Source organism: Xenopus tropicalis, chromosome 2 (genome assembly GCF_000004195.4).
Source record: "Xenopus tropicalis strain Nigerian chromosome 2, UCB_Xtro_10.0, whole genome shotgun sequence".
Classification (NCBI taxonomy): Eukaryota; Metazoa; Chordata; class Amphibia; order Anura; family Pipidae; genus Xenopus; species Xenopus tropicalis.
Genome location: NC_030678.2, coordinates 177,406,609 through 177,426,333, shown reverse-complemented (window position 1 = coordinate 177,426,333; position 19,725 = coordinate 177,406,609). Strand labels below are relative to the sequence as shown.

The 19,725-nt window shown below is 49.7% G+C and overlaps 1 protein-coding gene across 1 annotated transcript; it reads left to right on the top strand.

Moving 5' to 3' along the window:
* The first annotated feature begins 3,398 nt into the window (after positions 1–3,398).
* Positions 3,399–18,380, top strand: chrna10 (cholinergic receptor nicotinic alpha 10 subunit). The gene is made up of 5 exons (XM_031897401.1): positions 3,399–3,636; positions 9,251–9,396; positions 10,983–11,137; positions 15,554–16,086; positions 17,056–18,380. The coding sequence occupies exons 1-5, from the start codon at positions 3,591–3,593 to the stop codon at positions 17,679–17,681; spliced, it is 1,506 nt and encodes a 501-aa protein (XP_031753261.1). The 5' UTR covers positions 3,399–3,590; the 3' UTR covers positions 17,682–18,380.
* Positions 18,381–19,725: the final 1,345 nt, after the last annotated feature.

Genomic DNA, 19,725 nt, shown 5'->3' with positions numbered 1-19,725 from the left:
ATAACTATAAACCCAGTGAGAATGAGGAATGAATGGGTATTGGGGAGTTGTATCAGGAGTCAGAACCAGCAGTGCAGGGAAGGGAAAGGGACAGACACAGTGACAGTTACACATAACTATAAACCCAGTGAGAATGAGGAATGAATGGGTATTGGGGAGTTGTATCAGGAGTCAGAACCAGCAGTGCAGGGAAGGGAAAGGGACAGACACAGTGACAGTTACACATAACTATAAACCCAGTGAGAATGAGGAATGAATGGGTATTGGGGAGTTGTATCAGGAGTCAGAACCAGCAGTGCAGGGAAGGGAAAGGGACAGACACAGTGACAGTTACACATAACTATAAACCCAGTGAGAATGAGGGATGAATGGGTATTGGGGAGTTGTATCAGGAGTCAGAACCAGCAGTGCAGGGAAGGGAAAGGGACAGACACAGTGACAGTTACACATAACTATAAACCCAGTGAGAATGAGGAATGAATGGGTATTGGGGAGTTGTATCAGGAGTCAGAACCAGCAGTGCAGGGAAGGGAAAGGGACAGACACAGTGACAGTTACACATAACTATAAACCCAGTGAGAATGAGGGATGAATGGGTATTGGGGAGTTGTATCAGGAGTCAGAACCAGCAGTGCAGGGAAGGGAAGGGGACAGACACAGTGACAGTTACACATAACTATAAACCCAGTGAGAATGAGGGATGAATGGATATTGGGGAGTTGTATCAGGAGTCAGAACCAGCAGTGCAGGGAAGGGAAAGGGACAGACACAGTGACAGTTACACATAACTATAAACCCAGTGAGAATGAGGGATGAATGGATATTGGGGAGTTGTATCAGGAGTCAGAACCAGCAGTGCAGGGAAGGGAAGGGGACAGACACAGTGACAGTTACACATAACTATAAACCCAGTGAGAATGAGGGATGAATGGATATTGGGGAGTTGTATCAGGAGTCAGAACCAGCAGTGCAGAGGAGGGAAAGGGACAGACACAGTGACAGTTACACATAACTATAAACCCAGTGAGAATGAGGGATGAATGGATATTGGGGAGTTGTATCAGGAGTCAGAACCAGCAGTGCAGAGGAGGGAAAGGGACAGACACAGTGACAGTTACACATAACTATAAACCCAGTGAGAATGAGGGATGAATGGATATTGGGGAGTTGTATCAGGAGTCAGAACCAGCAGTGCAGGGAAGGGAAAGGGACAGACACAGTGACAGTTACACATAACTATAAACCCAGTGAGAATGAGGGATGAATGGATATTGGGGAGTTGTATCAGGAGTCAGAACCAGCAGTGCAGGGAAGGAAAAGGGACAGACACAGTGACAGTTACACATAACTATAAACCCAGTGAGAATGAGGGATGAATGGATATTGGGGAGTTGTATCAGGAGTCAGAACCAGCAGTGCAGGGAAGGGAAAGGGACAGACACAGTGACAGTTACACATAACTATAAACCCAGTGAGAATGAGGAATGAATGGGTATTGGGGAGTTGTATCAGGAGTCAGAACCAGCAGTGCAGGGAAGGGAAAGGGACAGACACAGTGACAGTTACACATAACTATAAACCCAGTGAGAATGAGGGATGAATGGGTATTGGGGAGTTGTATCAGGAGTCAGAACCAGCAGTGCAGGGAAGGGAAAGGGACAGACACAGTGACAGTTACACATAACTATAAACCCAGTGAGAATGAGGAATGAATGGATATTGGGGAGTTGTATCAGGAGTCAGAACCAGCAGTGCAGGGAAAGGGACAGACACAGTGACAGTTACACATAACTATAAACCCAGTGAGAATGAGGGATGAATGGATATTGGGGAGGTGCTTGAAGTTCGATTCCTTCCTTTAGGGTGGAGTTGCCCTTTAAAACCATTAACCCTTTGCAGCTGCCGGTAAGTCTGTGCTCAGTCTGTAACGGGGAGAATGGGGTGCCCTGTGGGGCTGAATAAGGGCCAAATGTTGGGGTTATTGGGACACTTTGCAGGTGTCTGACTCTGCCCCAGGGGGTGTAAGGGGGGGGGAGGGGGTAAAGGGAACCCCTTACCTGCTGGTGTGTTTGGAGGTGCAGTTCTGCAGAGAAAAGGATCTTTCCTGGTTATTTTGTGGGGATCTTACAGTGACTCGGGATATGTACCCCAACACTGGGACACAACCCCCATCTTTAGGCAGAGCCCCCCCCAAATTATAGCGGCCATGGGGGTTAGGGGGCAGAGAGTGGGGTTAGGGGGCAGAGAGTGGGGTTAGGGGGGCAGAGAGTGGGGTTAGGGGGCAGAGCGTGGGGTTAGGGGGGCAGAGAGTGGGGGTTAGGGGGGCAGAGAGTGGGGTTAGGGGGCAGAGAGTGGGGTTAGGGGGCAGAGAGTGGGGTTAGGGGGGCAGAGAGTGGGGTTAGGGGGCAGAGAGTGGGGTTAGGGGGCAGAGAGTGGGGTTAGGGGGCAGAGAGTGGGGTTAGGGGGGCAGAGAGTGGGGTTAGGGGGCAGAGAGTGGGGTTAGGGGGCAGAGAGTGGGGTTAGGGGGCAGAGAGTGGGGTTAGGGGGGCAGAGAGTGGGGTTAGGGGGCAGAGAGTGGGGTTAGGGGGCAGAGAGTGGGGTTAGGGGGCAGAGAGTGGGGTTAGGGGGCAGAGAGTGGGGTTAGGGGGGCAGAGAGTGGGGTTAGGGGGGCAGAGAGTGGGGTTAGGGGGGCAGAGAGTGGGGTTGGAGAGATTGGGGGACAGAGAGCAAGTAACAGATGGGATAGGGGGAAGGAGAAAAGAAAGAGGGGGTTCCGGGAGAGATTGGGGGGCAGAGAGGGGAAGGAGAGAGAGGCAGAAAGGGGGGTGCGGGCAGGGGGGGCACAGGGGAATTTGCGGGAGAGGAATAAAGGGTAAGTAATAGTTATAAAGGGTAAGTAATAGTAATAAAGAGTAAGTAATAGTTATAAAGGGTAAGTAATAGTAATAAAGGGTAAGTAATAGTTATAAAGGGTAAGTAATAGTTATAAAGGGTAAGTAATAGTAATAAAGGGTAAGTAATAGTTATAAAGGGTAAGTAATAGTAATAAAGGGTAAGTTATAGTAATAAAGGGTAAGTAATAGTTATAAAGGGTAAGTAATAGTAATAAAGGGTAAGTAATAGTTATAAAGGGTAAGTAATAGTAATAAAGGGTAAGTAATAGTTATAAAGGGTAAGTAATAGTAATAAAGGGTAAGTAATAGTTATAAAGGGTAAGTAATAGTAATAAAGGGTAAGTAATAGTTATAAAGGGTAAGTAATAGTAATAAAGGGTAAGTAATAGTTATAAAGGGTAAGTAATAGTAATAAAGGGTAAGTAAGACGCAGGACAATGAGAGGCAGAGGAGAGAGGAGAGAGCAGGGAGCAGGGAGGGAGGGACAGGGAGGGCACTGGGAGCGGACGCAGTGGGGGCAGATGGGTAACCAGGGGAAACTGGAGAGGGCAAGAGAGGCAAAGTCGGGGGGTTGGTAGAAGGAAGGAGCCGATGGATCCGCAGTGCGATACTCAGGGGAGCTGATGTGCCCCCCGCCCTAGTACTGGGGTGCGCTTGTCTGCTGGAGCCCCCGTTACCCCTCCGCTCCTGCCCAACATGAGACTGCCCTGCCTGCTAGCCTGCTGCCTGTGCCTCCTACCGGGTAAGTGCCCCTGTGCCCAACTGCCTGTGCCTCCTACCGGGTAAGTGCCCCTGTGCCCAACTGCCTGTGCCTCCTACCGGGTAAGTGCCCCTGTGCCCAACTGCCTGTGCCTCCTACCGGGTAAGTGCCCCTGTGCCCAACTGCCTGTGCCTCCTACCGGGTAAGTGCCCCTGTGCCCAACTGCCTGTGCCCCCTACCGGGTAAGTGCCCCTGTGCCCAACTGCCTGTGCCTCCTACCGGGTAAGTGCCCCTGTGCCCAACTGCCTGTGCCTCCTACCGGGTAAGTGCCCCTGTGCCCAACTGCCTGTGCCCCCTACCGGGTAAGTGCCCCTGTGCCCAACTGCCTGTGCCCCCTACTGGGTAAGTGCCCCTGTGCCCAACTGCCTGTGCCCCCTACTGGGTAAGTGCCCCTGTGCCCAACTGCCTGTGCCCCCTACCGGGTAAGTGCCCCTGTGCCCAACTGCCTGTGCCCCCTACCGGGTAAGTGCCCCTGTGCCCAACTGCCTGTGCCCCCTACCGGGTAAGTGCCACAGGGCGGGGGTGTGACTCGCTATCATGTACCATAATGCTGGCTGACAGTCACTCTGCAACTGGCATCTCAAAGGATCTTGGGGCATTACAGGGCCACTAAGGGCAGAATGTCAGGGAAAAATATCAAGGCTGAATGTGGGTCTTCTTTCAGTTTCAGCTCCTATGGTACTGGGTTGGCACTGGGTTAATACTGGGTTGGTACTGGGTTAATACTGGGGTGGTATTCGGTTGGTACTTGGTTGGTACTGGGTTAATACTGGGGTGGTATTCGGTTGGTACTTGGTTGGTACTGGGTTAATACTGGGGTGGTATTCGGTTGGCACTGGGTTAATACTGGGTTGTCACTGGGTTGTCACTGGGTTAATACTGGGTTGTCACTGGTCTAATACTGGGTTGGCACTGGGTTAATACTGGGTTGGCACTGGTTTAATACTGGGTTGTCACTGGGTTAATACTGGGTTGGCACTGGGTTAATACTGGGTTGTCACTGGGTTAATACTGGGTTGTCACTGGTCTAATACTGGGTTGGCACTGGGTTAATACTGGGTTGGCACTGGTTTAATACTGGGTTGGCACTGGGTTAGTACTGGGTTGGCACTGGTTTAATACTGGGTTGGCACTGGGTTAATACTGGGTTGGCACTGGTTTAATACTGGGTTGGCACTGGTTTAATACTGGGTTGGCACTGGGTTAATACTGGGTTGGCACTGGTTTAATACTGGGTTGGCACTGGTTTAATACTGGATTGGCACTGGGTTAATACTGGGTTGGCACTGGGTTAATACTGGGTTGTCACTGGTCTAATACTGGGTTGGCACTGGGTTAATACTGGGTTGGCACTGGGTTAGTACTGGGTTGGCACTGGTTTAATACTGGGTTGGCACTGGGTTAATACTGGGTTGGCACTGGTTTAATACTGGGTTGGCACTGGGTTAGTACTGGGTTGGCACTGGGTTTGACTGCAGAGAGTAATTGGGGAGAATTGGCATTAGTGCAGGTTGTACCCACTGCGCCAATGGAAGAACTAAATGGTTGAACCCAGGTGTCTGTGGCTGCTCAGCAATTGCCCCATTAATTGCCACTTGGTTGGGCCCCGGGGCCACTCACCCCAATATCAGCCTTCAGTGTGACGCAGCCAGTCATATATACGTGCTGCCACTTTGCAGTTGGTCTTTGCTATTCTGCGTGGGTTTGCGTGGCTGGAATTGCATTATCGTAGTATCAATGTATGTTTTATCTCTCTATTCAGTCCCTCTGCCAAGTTGCTAGGGAAAGTGTGGCCCTAGCAACCATATGACATTTTAGATTCCTGGAACTGGAAAGCTACAATACAGAGACATGGGGAGAGCGTGCAACTCCCTGTAGTCTCTTTTCTATCCCAAATGTACCACATGAGGTGCTGTTGCTTTAAGAGATATAGCAAAGGGTCCCATTCATTACTAAGGGCTGCAGGTTATATCTCCAGCCGACTGCAGGGCGGCGCCACACACACATTCATACAGCACTTTCCTCTTCTGCCTGTTGTGTAAAGGGTTAAACACGTTTGTCTGTCTGTCTCTCTTTCTGTCTGTGTCTCTGTCTATATCTCTGTCTGTCTGCCTGTCTATATCTCTGTGTGCCTGTATCTCTGTCTGCCTGTCTATATCTCTGTGTGCCTGTATCTCTGTCTGTCTGTCTATATCTCTGTCTGTCTGCCTGTCTATATCTCTGTGTGTCTGTATCTCTGTCTGCCTGTCTATATCTCTGCCTGTCTATATCTCTGCCTGTCTATATCTCCGTCTGTCTATATCTCTGCCTGTCTGTATCTCTGTCTGTCTGTCAGCCCTTTGAGGGTGGGACTTGGACCAAGTGATAAAGTTACCCAGTCCCTATACAATAAGGGATACATATGGGATAGGCGGATAGGGTCTGGGTGCCTTGGTTCTGGGTGCCTGGGGTCTGGGTGCCTTGGTTCTGGGTGTCTTGGGCCTGGGTGCCTTGGTTCTGGGTGCCTTGGGCCTGGGTGCCTTGGGCCTGGGTGCCTTGGGACTGGGTGCCTTGGGCCTGGGTGCCTTGGTTCTGGGTGCCTTGGTTCTGGGTGCCTTGGGACTGGTTGCCTTGGGCCTGGGTGCCTTGGGACTGGGTGCCTTGGTTCTGGGTGCCTTGGTTCTGGGTGCCTTGGGTCTGGGTGCCTTGGTTCTGGGTGCCTTGGGACTGGGTGCCTTGGTTCTGGGTGCCTTGGTTCTGGGTGCCTTGGGACTGGTTGCCTTGGGCCTGGGTGCCTTGGGACTGGGTGCCTTGGTTCTGGGTGCCTTGGGTCTGGGTGCCTTGGTTCTGGGTGCCTTGGGACTGGGTGCCTTGGGCCTGGGTGCCTTGGTTCTGGGTGCCTTGGGTCTGGGTGCCTTGGGTCTGGGTGCCTTGGGTCTGGGTGCCTTGGGTCTGGGTGCCTTGGGACTGGGTGCCTTGGGACTGGGTGCCTTGGTTCTGGGTGCCTTGGGACTGGGTGCCTTGGGACTGGGTGCCTTGGGTCTGGGTGCCTTGGGTCTGGGTGCCTTGGGTCTGGGTGCCTTGGGACTGGGTGCCTTGGGACTGGGTGCCTTGGTTCTGGGTGCCTTGGTTCTGGGTGCCTTGGTTCTGGGTGCCTTGGGACTGGGTGCCTTGGGTCTGGGTGCCTTGGTTCTGGGTGCCTTGGGACTGGGTGCCTTGGGACTGGGTGCCTTGGGTCTGGGTGCCTTGGGACTGGGTGCCGGCGTCTCCCTCGCTATCACCCGATCCGGCTCCGTCGCTGCAGAATCTCCAGTTTCAGGGTCTGTGGGATTTTACGGCGACTCCTCGGCGCATCTGGGAATTAGTTGTAACCCAATCGGCCGTAGCGAGAGGCTCCTCATTCCTGATCTGTAAGTGAGTCTGGGAGATGTGAGCGGAGATGTGAGCCGGGGGAACCTATACGGGGGCATTAAACATTCAGTATGGGCCGGGGGGGGGCAATGTGCCCGGGGGGGGGTTCTATTCAGCAACTGCAAACAAACAAGCTGCGAGCGCTCAGTACAGCAGTAATTAGTGTCACCGGCCCGGCTTGTGTCAGGTGTCTGGTACCGTAGCCACCGGCCCGGCTTGTGTCAGGTGTCTGGTACCGTAGCCACCGGCCCGGCTTGTGTCAGGTGTCTGGTACCGTAACCACCGGCCCGGCTTGTGTCAGGTGTCTGGTACCGTAGCCACCGGCCCGGCTTGTGTCAGGTGTCTGGTACCGTAGCCACCGGCCCGGCTTGTGTCAGGTGTCTGGTACCGTAACCACCGGCCCGGCTTGTGTCAGGTGTCTGGTACTGTAACCACCGGCCCGGCTTGTGTCTGGTACCGTAGCCACCGGCCCGGCTTGTGTCTGGTACCGTAGCCACCGGCCCGGCTTGTGTCTGTCCCTGTAGCCACCGGCCCGGCTTGTGTCAGGTGTCTGTCCCTGTAGCCACCGGCCCGGCTTGTGTCAGGTGTCTGGTACCGTAGCCACCGGCCCGGCTTGTGTCAGGTGTCTGGTACCGTAGCCACCGGCCCGGCTTGTGTCAGGTGTCTGGTACCGTAGCCACCGGCCCGGCTTGTGTCAGGTGTCTGGTACCGTAGCCACTGGCCCGGCTTGTGTCAGGTGTCTGTCCCTGTAGCCACCGGCCCGGCTTGTGTCAGGTGTCTGGTACCGTAGCCACCGGCCCGGCTTGTGTCAGGTGTCTGTCCCTGTAGCCACCGGCCCGGCTTGTGTCAGGTGTCTGGTACCGTAGCCACCGGCCCGGCTTGTGTCTGGTACCGTAGCCACCGGCCCGGCTTGTGTCAGGTGTCTGGTACCGTAGCCACCGGCCCGGCTTGTGTCTGGTACCGTAGCCACCGGCCCGGCTTGTGTCAGGTGTCTGGGACCGTAACCCCGGCCCGGCTTGTGTCAGGTGTCTGGTACCGTAGCCACCGGCCCGGCTTGTGTCTGGTACCGTAGCCACCGGCCCGGCTTGTGTCAGGTGTCTGGTACCGTAGCCACCGGCCCGGCTTGTGTCTGGTACCGTAGCCACCGGCCCGGCTTGTGTCAGGTGTCTGGGACCGTAACCCCGGCCCGGCTTGTGTCAGGTGTCTGGGACCGTAACCCCGGCCCGGCTTGTGTCAGGTGTCTGGGACCGTAGCCACCGGCCCACGGTTCCTCTATCTGCCCCCAGCCCAAACCCACCCACCTTGGGCACTGCCAACCTTTCATTCCAAATCCATTCCCCTGACAATATTCTCCCACAGATTGTCAGCTCTTTAGCACAGACACCAGGAAAAGATCATCACAAGAGCCTGCATCCCCCATATATAGGAATCTCTGCAGCCAAACTGATGCCCCCAGCAGCGCTCTAATTAGATAGAAAACTGACTAACTAGTTATCAATTAGCCGAGTTGGTTGCAGGGAGTCGGTTGCAGGGAGTCGGTTGCAGGGAGTTGGTTGCAGGGAGTTGGTTGCAGGGAGTCGGTTGCAGGGAGTCGGTTGCAGGGAGTCGGTTGCAGGGAGTCGGTTGCAGGGAGGAAGTTGGTTGCAGGGAGGAAGTTGGTTGCAGGGAGTCGGTTGCAGGGAGTTGGTTGCAGGGAGTTGGTTGCAGGGAGTCGGTTGCAGGGAGTCGGTTGCAGGGAGTCGGTTGCAGGGAGTCGGTTGCAGGGAGGAAGTTGGTTGCAGGGAGTTGGTTGCAGGGAGTCGGTTGCAGGGAGTTGATTGCAGGGAGGAAGTTGGTTGCAGGGAGTTGATTGCAGGGAGGAAGTTGGTTGCAGGGAGTTGGTTGCAGGGAGGAAGTTGGTTGCAGGGAGTCGGTTGCAGGGAGTCGGTTGCAGGGAGTCGGTTGCAGGGAGTCGGTTGCAGGGAGTCGGTTGCAGGGAGTCGGTTGCAGGGAGTCGGTTGCAGGGAGTCGGTTGCAGGGAGTCGGCTGCAGGGAGTCGGCTGCAGGGAGTCGGCTGCAGGGAGTCGGCTGCAGGGAGTCGGCTGCAGGGAGTCGGTTGCAGGGAGTCGATTGCAGGGAGTCGGTTGCAGGGAGTCGGTTGAGTTGTGCCCCCCAAGTACATTAGGGGCCCCCTTGTTCTCACCATGCCGGTTCCCTCTCGTTTCAGGGGTACAGGGGGCGCAGGGGAGATTCGCCTACAAGCTGATGAACGATCTCTTTGCCAATTACTCCAACGCGCTGCGGCCTGTAGAGGACATGGATAAAGCCATGAACGTTACCCTGCAGGTCACCCTGTCCCAGATCATCGACATGGTACAGTATCCGTGGGGAACTATCGGGGTCTCTCTGGGCCGCCCCGGCCAACGTCGCTCACTTGGACCTTTATCTCTAGGAAACCCCTGAAGTGGGCAATTCTGCCCCAACTGCCCCTGGGGGCACTGCCACCTTCCCATTGCCCCCTTATATTATATTTTAGAAGAAACCTTTTCCTAAAGACATAAGATTGTTTTGTGTAACACTTGGATAAACTTGTGCTGGTCTTGTAACCTATAGCAACCAATCAACAGTTGGTTTTTGCACGTGTAGTGCAATGAGTTAATGAAAAAAGGAATCTGATTTGCCAGAGGTTGCTGGGCGGGGGCGTAACCCTGACACTATTTCTATTAAAGGGACTTAGGGTGCCCATACATACCCATACCCATACATACCCATAGATACCCATACATACCCATACCCATAGATACCCATACATACCCATAGATACCCATACATACCCATACCCATACATACCCATACCGATACATACCCATACATACCCATAGATACCCATACCCACCCATACATACCCATAGATACCCATACCCATACATACCCATATCGATACATACCCATACCCATACATACCCATAGATACCCATACATACCCATACATACCCATAGATACCCATACCCATACATACCCATACATACCCATAGATACCCATACATACCCATACCCATACATACCCATACATACCCATAGATACCCATACATACCCATACCCATACATACCGGTACCCATACATACCCATACCCATACATACCCATAGATACCCATAGATACCCATACATACCCATACATACCGGTACCCATACATACCCATACATACCCATACCCATACATACCCATAGATACCCATACATACCCATAGATACCCATACATACCCATAGATACCCATAGATACCCATACATACCCATACCCATACATACCCATAGATACCCATACATACCCATACCCATACATACCCATACCCATAGATACCCATACATACCCATACCCATACATACCCATACCCATACATACCCATAGATACCCATACATACCCATACCCATACATACCGGTACCCATACATACCCATACCCATACATACCCATAGATACCCATACCCATACATACCCATACATACCGGTACCCATACATACCCATACCCATAGATACCCATACATACCCATACCTACTCATAGATACCCATACATACCCATACATACCGGTACCCATACATACCCATACATACCCATAGACACCCATACATACCCATACCCATAGATACCTATACATACCCATACATTCTTGGCCAGGTTGGTAGCCAGATGACTTGAGTATGGGCCCCAGACATTACCCTCTTGGATAAATTAGGACCTGGGAAACTGCATCTGCCAATGGGTGGGAAGGGACAAGTTCAAATGAATATAAAGGGGGAGACATGATTGCGGTGCCCCCTAGGGAACATTAGGGAAGGGTAAAACCATTCCTTAGAATAATAACGTTCTGCAGATGTTCTACCCTGAAACTGAGCTCAGAGGACACATCCAAGCGTTTGGGTAACGTGTCTCCTTCTCTCCGCATGCTGTTTAGGATGAGCGGAACCAGATCCTAATGGCCTACCTGTGGATCCGACAGGTGTGGTTTGATGCCTACCTGCGCTGGAACAAGGAAGATTATGATGGGCTTGATACCATCCGTATACCTAGCAGTTATGTATGGAGACCTGATATAGTCCTATATAACAAGTAGGTCGGATGGGTGTTGAGTGCCATCAGTTCCATTCCTATCACTTTTCCAGCCTGGGCACAGGCAAAACCCTTCAACTCTTCCATCCCACCATCAAGGGTACCCCGTATACGTCTTCCCTGTCTCTAAGGCCCCCCCATAGTGCTGGTGGCTCGGGCAAGTCCCACGTGTAGCTATACCCTATAGAACCACATACAGGACAAAGTCTCCACTCAGCTGGGGCATCAGAGATTAAACTGTCCTAGGGGCAAATCCATTGTAGTGTCAAAGGTAAGTGTAAAAACCTTGTATCACGGTTGTTGGACAGTAGGGAAGGTGGTAGGGAGGGTACAGTGGGAGATGAAGGAATGAGAGTAGATCTACATTGTTGGGTTGCCAAACGGGATGGAGTTGACTTGATCCCTTTACTTGAGTAGGCGGGGTAGTTGTGGGTTTCCTGAGGTTGAATACACGTTCCTTTGTCTTTGTTTGATACATTCCTTTCTAAATTGGATCAGTTCATGTATTGGTCGTCTGTGTGTGGTTGCACCGCGCTCCCTAAGGAGTTCCAGCACCAGTAGTGGTGCCACCAAGGAACATAAAGACTGCAATGGCCAAAGGCAGATGAGTAGTAATAGGGAGTAAGGGGGACAGTCTGGGAAGCAATATCTCAGTAGGGTTCCTGCACTCCCCAGTTAGAACATTCCGTGGCCTTTGAGTTAAGAAATCTTTGTAGAGAAGGTAGAGAAGGGGTTGATGGGGTTTGAGGCCAGATGTAACAGGGCTGTGGGCAATGGCATCTACTCTTGATCTGTTTGGTTGACAGGGGACAGGGGAATGGCAATGGGCTCGGGGGCTTTGATATAATGGGATTTGCACCCGTGAGGAGCAACTTCTCATGGCTACTGAGGTCGGGGGCCAGTAACTGGACAGATGAGTAGTTGTTGAGCATATAATGCAGAGAGGCCCCCTGGTTGGCTGATATAATAATGAATTCTGGAGGGAATTTTCTGGCTCAGAGGGTTGGGGTCCTGTTAGTGGACAATAAACAAGGGTCGTCCATTTTGCTCCAGCATCTTGCAAAGACCTCTGTGCTCCATAAGAAAAGGATCAGTTTACTCTGCCTCCTTATGGGATTCTCAGTCCCCGGCGAAGCCAAATACAGTCAAAATGTGAGCCCCCCAAATAGTTCAGGGGGTTACTGTATATAAATATGGATCCCCCCCCTGTCCCACCCCATTACCTTGTACAAGAAAGAATTGGGGGCATAACTCGTTGTGTTCTACCCTCGGCAGCTCCCGGTCTCACTCAAGGGATGTAACACAATCCCCTAGTAACTGACAGGTCAAACATCTCAGGTTCTTCTTCAGAGGTGGCCTCCAGGGGCCTGGGACTAAATTACCACTTCACATTTCTCTTGCTCTCCCTGTGTACGTTATAGTAAATTGGGTTAGACGTTATAGTAAATTGGGTTAGACGTTATAGTAAATTGGGTTAGACGTTATAGTAAATTGGGTTAGACGTTATAGTAAATTGGGTTAGACGTTATAGTAAGCTGGGTTAGACGTTATAGTAAGCTGGGTTAGACGTTATAGTAAGCTGGGTTAGACGTTATAGTAAGTTGGGTTAGACGTTATAGTAAGTTGAGTTAGACGTTATAGTAAGTTGGGTTAGACGTTATAGTTAGTTGGGTTAGACGTTATAGTTAGTTGGGTTAGACGTTATAGTAAGTTGGGGTTAGACGTTATAGTAAGTTGGGCTAGACTTTATAGTAAGTTGGGGTTAGACGTTATAGTAAGTTGGGGTTAGACGTTATAGTAAGTTGGGGTTAGACGTTATAGTAAGTTGGGCTAGACGTTATATTAAGTTTGGTTAGACGTTATAGTAAGTTGGGTTAGACGTTATAGTTAGTTGGGTTAGACATTATAGTTAGTTGGGGTTAGACGTTATAGTAAGTTGGGCTAGACGTTATAGTAAGTTGGGGTTAGACGTTATAGTAAGTTGGGCTAGACGTTATAGTAAGTTGGGGTTAGACGTTATAGTAAGTTGGGCTAGACGTTATAGTAAGTTGGGGTTAGACGTTATAGTAAGTTGGGCTAGACGTTATATTAAGTTTGGTTAGACGTTATAGTAAGTTGGGTTAGATGTTATAGTAAGTTGGGGTTAGACGTTATAGTAAGTTGGGTTAGACGTTATAGTAAGTTGGGTTAGACGTTATAGTTTGTTGGGTTAGACGTTATAGTTAGTTGGGTTAGACGTTATAGTTAGTTGGGTTAGACGTTATAGTTAGTTGGGTTAGACGTTATAGTTAGTTGGGTTAGACCCTATAGTAAGTTGGGTTAGACGTTATAGTAAGTTGGGTTAGACGTTATAGTAAGTTGGGTTAGATGTTATAGTAAGTTGGGGTTAGACGTTATAGTAAGTTGGGTTAGACGTTATAGTAAGTTGGGTTAGACGTTATAGTAAGTTGGGTTAGACGTTATAGTAAGTTGGGTTAGACGTTATAGTAAGTTGGGTTAGACGTTATAGTAAGTTGGGGTTAGACGTTATAGTAAGTTGGGCTAGACGTTATATTAAGTTTGGTTAGACGTTATAGTAAGTTGGGTTAGATGTTATAGTAAGTTGGGTTAGACGTTATAGTAAGTTGGGTTAGACGTTATAGTAAGTTGGGTTAGACGTTATAGTAAGTTGGGTTAGACGTTATAGTAAGTTGGGTTAGACGTTATAGTAAGTTGGGTTAGACGTTATAGTAAGTTGGGTTAGACGTTATAGTAAGTTGGGTTAGACGTTATAGTAAGTTGGGTTAGATCAGGGGGCTCAAACTCAATTGACCTGGGGGCCGCAGGAGGCAAAGTCAGGATGAGGCTGGGCCGCATAAGGGATTTCACAAAAAATTGGCTTTCAAGGGATAATGCAAGGCACGGCGGGCGGGAGCTGCTGATTGCAGAAATTACGTTATGCCATCATAACAGTTATTATGGGAAGAGGTTCTGTGTGCACAATTAGCTCCTTAGCAGCTAATCTTCCCATAATAACTGTTATGATGGCATAACGTAATTTCTGCAATCAGCAGCTCCCGCCCGCCGTGCCTTGCATTATCCCTTGAATCGCAATAAAAATCGCGATCCATTCATTGCTTTTGAGAAGGCGTTGGTGAGGGCCACAAAATATTGTACCGAGGGCCGCAAATGGCCCGCGGGCCGCGAGTTTGAGACCCCTGGGTTAGATGTTATAGTAAGTTGGGTTAGACAGAACCTTTATGGAAAATGTGGACTCTTACAGACGTAGCTCTTTCAGCTTCTTTATTAGTTACGTGACCGGCTTTGGGCAACTGAACCACATTGGATCTAAAGTTACATTCATATTTCCTTTCTTCTAAGAGCGCTGCTTTTCCATTGGCCAAGAGAAGGCACAATCAGGATCCACGTTTGTTCAGGCCAAGCTTCTGGCTACTGTGACCTCTCAATACCAATTTTAAGTTGCCTGTCTCTTTAAGAAAGTGCCTCCTGTTTCTGACATTATGCTGATTGGCTGAATGTAATTAAATAGAGACTAAAGGAACTCAGGAGTAGGGAGCAGCAGTTGAGATTAGTCTCCTAGATAAAGATGGTTACGGACATCGAGCGGATTGGCTAAGGTGACTCTTAAACATGGGCAGATTCAGCAGCTTATCTGCCTGTGTATGGGCACCCCCGACGGGACAGATCTTGACCGATTTCTGGCCTAAAATTGGCAGATTGGGGCAGGTTTTATTTTCTGTCAGATCGGGTACCCTAGGGCCAAAGAATTGAAATAGGCCGATACCATCCAACTGGGCCAATTAGGAGCCGATTCGCTCATTGTGTAACCAAACGAGCAAATGTATGGCCCCCTTTCTGTAAATAATGCAATTTGTGCTGTTACCAACAATGTCATTGGCCAAGAGCCCAAATGTAAGGTGTTTCCCAATAGGAATTTAGTACTGTTGCCCCCGAGTCATTGGTTGGGGATCCCTGTTCTAGAACATGGAAAGTCGTATCCTGGTCCCCACTATTACTAACATCAGGTATAGTGAAGGGGCTCCCCTAGTGCTTCCCAATCTGTGAGACTGGCCCTTGGGGTCTTTGGAGCAGTGGCGGGGGGCCTCAGTCTGAAGGTTAGTTAGGGTCAGTTTTGGGAGCATGGTTATGGGATGAAAGGTTATTTACAATTGTAGGAAGTCACTGAATGACCAATGGGTTCATAGAGCTCTTATTATAAGACAAGGTTGCCCTAAACCAAAGGTTGAACCACCAAAGTGTAGAACGGGTATGTACAAATACAAAAACCAAAGATACTGTAGGTGATGGGAAGTGAGTAGAGACGAGGAGGGGGGTTGAGACTCCCCCAAAGACTAAAACTTTAGACCACCCTAGAGTTATAGTTTGACACCCTGTCTCTATTGATTTATTCCTTAGTGCCGATGACCAGTTCACAGGCTCCATGGAAACCAATGTGGTCATCAGATATGATGGGCAGATCATGTGGGACTCGCCGGCGATCACCAAGAGCTCTTGCAAGGTCGACGTGTCCTTCTTCCCCTTTGATGGACAGCAGTGTCGCCTGACGTTTGGGTCTTGGACGTACAACGGCAATCAAATCGACATCCTCAACCACCTCGATACAGGGGACCTGACGGACTTTGTAGAGAATGTTGAATGGGAGATATTGGGAATGCCGGCCAAGAAGAGCGTTATCACCTATGGGTGCTGCTCAGAACCGTACCCCGATGTCACTTATACGCTCATCCTAAAGAGGAGGGCTTCTTTCTACATCTTCAACCTGCTCCTCCCCTGTGTGATGATCTCGTTCCTAGCGCCCTTGGGCTTTTACCTTCCAGCAGATTCAGGGGAGAAGGTCTCCTTGGGCGTAACTGTCCTGCTGGCCCTCACCGTGTTTCAGTTACTGGTGGCAGAGAGCATGCCGCCTTCGGAAAATGTGCCACTTATTGGTGAGTAGTAACAAGAGCAATGACCAGGATAGGCTAGAGTTGGGCATGCAGTTGGTGGGCCAGTATAAAATATCTCATAGCATTGAGGACCATAGAAACTATACCTCCAGTCTATCAAGAGCAATTACCAGGATAGGCTAGAGTCTAGACTGGGCATGCAGTTGGTAGGCTGAGTTGGTGGGCCAGTATAAAAGATCTCATAGAGTTGAGGAGCATAGAAACTATACCTCCAGTCTATCAAGAGCAATGACGAGGATAGGCTAGAGTTAGGCCTGCAGTTGGTGGGCTGAGTTGGTGGGCCAGTATAAAACAACTTATAGTGTTGAGGACCATAGAAACTATACCTCCAGTCTATCAAGAGCAATTACCAGGATAGGCTAGAGTTGGGCCTGCAGTTGGTAGGCTGAGTTTTTGGGCCAGTATAAAAGATCTTATAGCGTTGAATACCATAGAAACTATACCTCCAGTCTATCAAGAGCAATGACCAGGATAGGCTAGAGTCTAGACTGGGCCTGCAGTTCGTAGGCTGAGTTGGTGGGCCAGTATAAAACATTTCATAGCGTTGAGGACCATAGAAACTATACCTCCAGTCTATCAAGAGCAATTACCAGGATAGGCTAGAGTTGGGCCTGCAGTTGGTGGGCTGAGTTTGTGGGCCAGTATAAAAGATCTTATAGCGTTGAATACCATAGAAACTATACCTCCAGTCTATCAAGAGCAATGACCAGGATAGGCTAGAGTCTAGACTGGGCATGCAGTTGGTAGACTGAGTTGGTGGGCCAGTATAAAAGATCTCGTAGAGTTGAGGACCATAGAAACTATACCTCCACTCTATCAGATGTTTCCACCTTCTCCCAGCCCCATGTGATGGCTGCATGGAGTTCACCATAGGCATGCTGGATGGCAGCCATATTGGAAAATGATTTGATATTATGGGAAACAAGAGCCTAACGCCTTTTCTTATTGCAGGAAAGTATTATATTGCAACGATGACTATGATAACGGCGTCAACAGCGCTAACCATCTTTATCATGAACATCCATCACTGTGGGCCAGAAGCGAAGCCAGTCCCTCAATGGGCCAAGAAGTTCATCTTGCAGTACATGTCCAGGATATTCTTTGTATACGAGGTTGGAGAAAGCTGCAGAAGACCAAGAACTGAACCAGAACCGAATTCTGAGAGAACATCCAAAGTACCAGGGATAGACGGACAGGCCAAACGAGAGGACATCGCTGATGTGGTCAAGGACTGCCCAGAAAAGCTCAGCCCAAAGGACAAGGAGGCCAAGGAAGAGCTGGAACATTCCAAATATGCTCACAGTCAGGAGAGTGGCAAGTACTACGTTTCTGAGCAAGGCGGAGTTGGGAAAGGGTTTGGGTACGAGGAGTGCCCCAAAATCCACTGCCTGTGCCACAATGAACGCCTGCTGAAAAACATTGAATACATTGCCAACTGCTTCCGCGACCAACGGGCGACTCAGAAAAGGACTGGGGAGTGGAAGAAGGTTGCCAAGGTCATGGATCGTTTCTTCATGTGGGTCTTCTTCATCATGGTCTTCCTCATGAGTGTTCTGATCATGGGCAAAGCCATATGATGGTGCCCCCAGTGACTCCATATGGATTTCATAACTATTTCTGATGATGTCATTATCATCAATGGATCGTGTGTTAAAGAAAGAGTGGGGGGAACTGAGGCTCTGGGCCACCTCTTCATATGGATCTTCTTCATCATGGTCTTCCTCATGAGTGTTCTGATCATGGGCAAAGCCATATGATGGTGCTCCCAGGGACTCCCTATGGATTTATTCTCAACATTCCCAACGGACCCCATGAAATTCCAACATATTATTAAGACTCATCATTTGCACATAGAACTCTCAGTCATTATCATCAATGGATCATGTGTTAAAGAAGGAGTGGGGGGAACTGAGGCTTTGGGCCACTTCTTATATGGGTCTTCTTCAGAACATTCTGATGATGGACAAGGATACATGATGGGGCCACTAGTAGCCCAATGTTCCCCATTGTACTCTATGCAGGACCAACTCACCCATTGCATTATGGGAATGACAAACCAGCATGCTATATGGTTTTCTATACATTCAGACATGCAGTCTCCATTGGGACATTACATGACCATGTCCGACCTCGTCAACATCATTAAATGTGGTTGTGACTCTAATTGGAGGCTATCAAATAAAATGTCAAGGGGCTTTAAGAAACATAGCAAAATTTCCATTAATATATATTTCTGTCTATTGCAGTATTGTAGTTAATGGCAAAGTAAAGGGGAACTCCACCCAAAAGTTGTTCTTTTTTGTATAACGAACGTGTTTGGGTGGAGTTCCCCTTTAATGGTGCTGAAATCCCTGGCAGTAAATGTGAACGTTTCATTGTTGGTGATAATAAATGGACTTTACCCCGATCGATCATGAAGTTCTGTGCAGTAAATGAAGTCAAACAAGGCTGCTCCATGCTCCAGAGAGGATCAGTTGCAGTTTGGCCACTAGGGGTCCCGTTTGGGCGAGGCTCAATGAATGGGTCTGTATGAATAAATACAAATAGGCCCCTTGTCTGGGTCCCTGATCGACATTTATAGAAAGTTCTGTAGATCGTACACATTCCAAATGCCAGCTCCATTGATTCTACATGGTTGCCAAGCAACATCTACCAGTTTGCTAATAAATCAGGAATACTTCCCCTTTAACATAATGTGGGACTGAATATGTGTATCTCCTAATAAGAGGGAATCATTGGACGATGCCTATAGGCAGTGGGGGAAGCGGATCGGACTGGTCCAACTACATGCCCCATGCATTACACTGATGAATCATAAGGGTAAATTAGTGATTTGATGCAGCACTGCTTCCTGTTGGAGCCTTTAATAGCAAATCTGGGACTGGGGGCCCGTGTTGGCCAAAGCCTTCTCATTAAGGCTATTCTGTATCTATTTTATCATTATCTTGGTCCTCTGATTATTCAGCTCATTGTCACAGTGTATTGGGCAGATAAGGGTTAATGGATCCCTTTATGTGTTAGTCGGATTGGGTTGGGGCATGATTTCCCCTTAACGAACCTACTGTTGTTTTTCAACATGCCCACATTTGGGGGTTTCTCCACTGGCTGAAAAATGCCTCTTAGGTTATTGCCCCCGGTGCCATGATCTGAAATAGCCTCTCCCCTGAGCCAAAACCCAATCAGCACCTTTTACTCCAGGATTCCATCCTCTGGACCTTCTGTGTTCTATGCAAAGCCTCAGAGACAAGGTATGGGGGGGGGGGGGGTCCCTCGAGCCACAAACAGGACAACACATTTAATAAATGGGGGGAAGGCACAGTGTGTAACTAATGATGCATCGGTGGGGAGTAAAAAAGATCTCACCATCAGCATAGGAAGGGGTTCCTTACTGTAAGGGCAGTCAGGTTATGGGGTTCCCTACCAAGAGAGGGGGAATGAGTGATTCATTGGGGGTGAGGAGGGAAGGGGATCTCACCATCAGCATAGGAAGGGGCTCCTTACTGTAAGGGCAGTCAGGTTATGGGGTTCCCTACCCAGAGAGGGGGAATGAGTGATACATTGGGGGTGGGGAGGAAAGGGGATCTCACCATCAGCATAGGAAGGGGTTCCTTACTGTAAGGG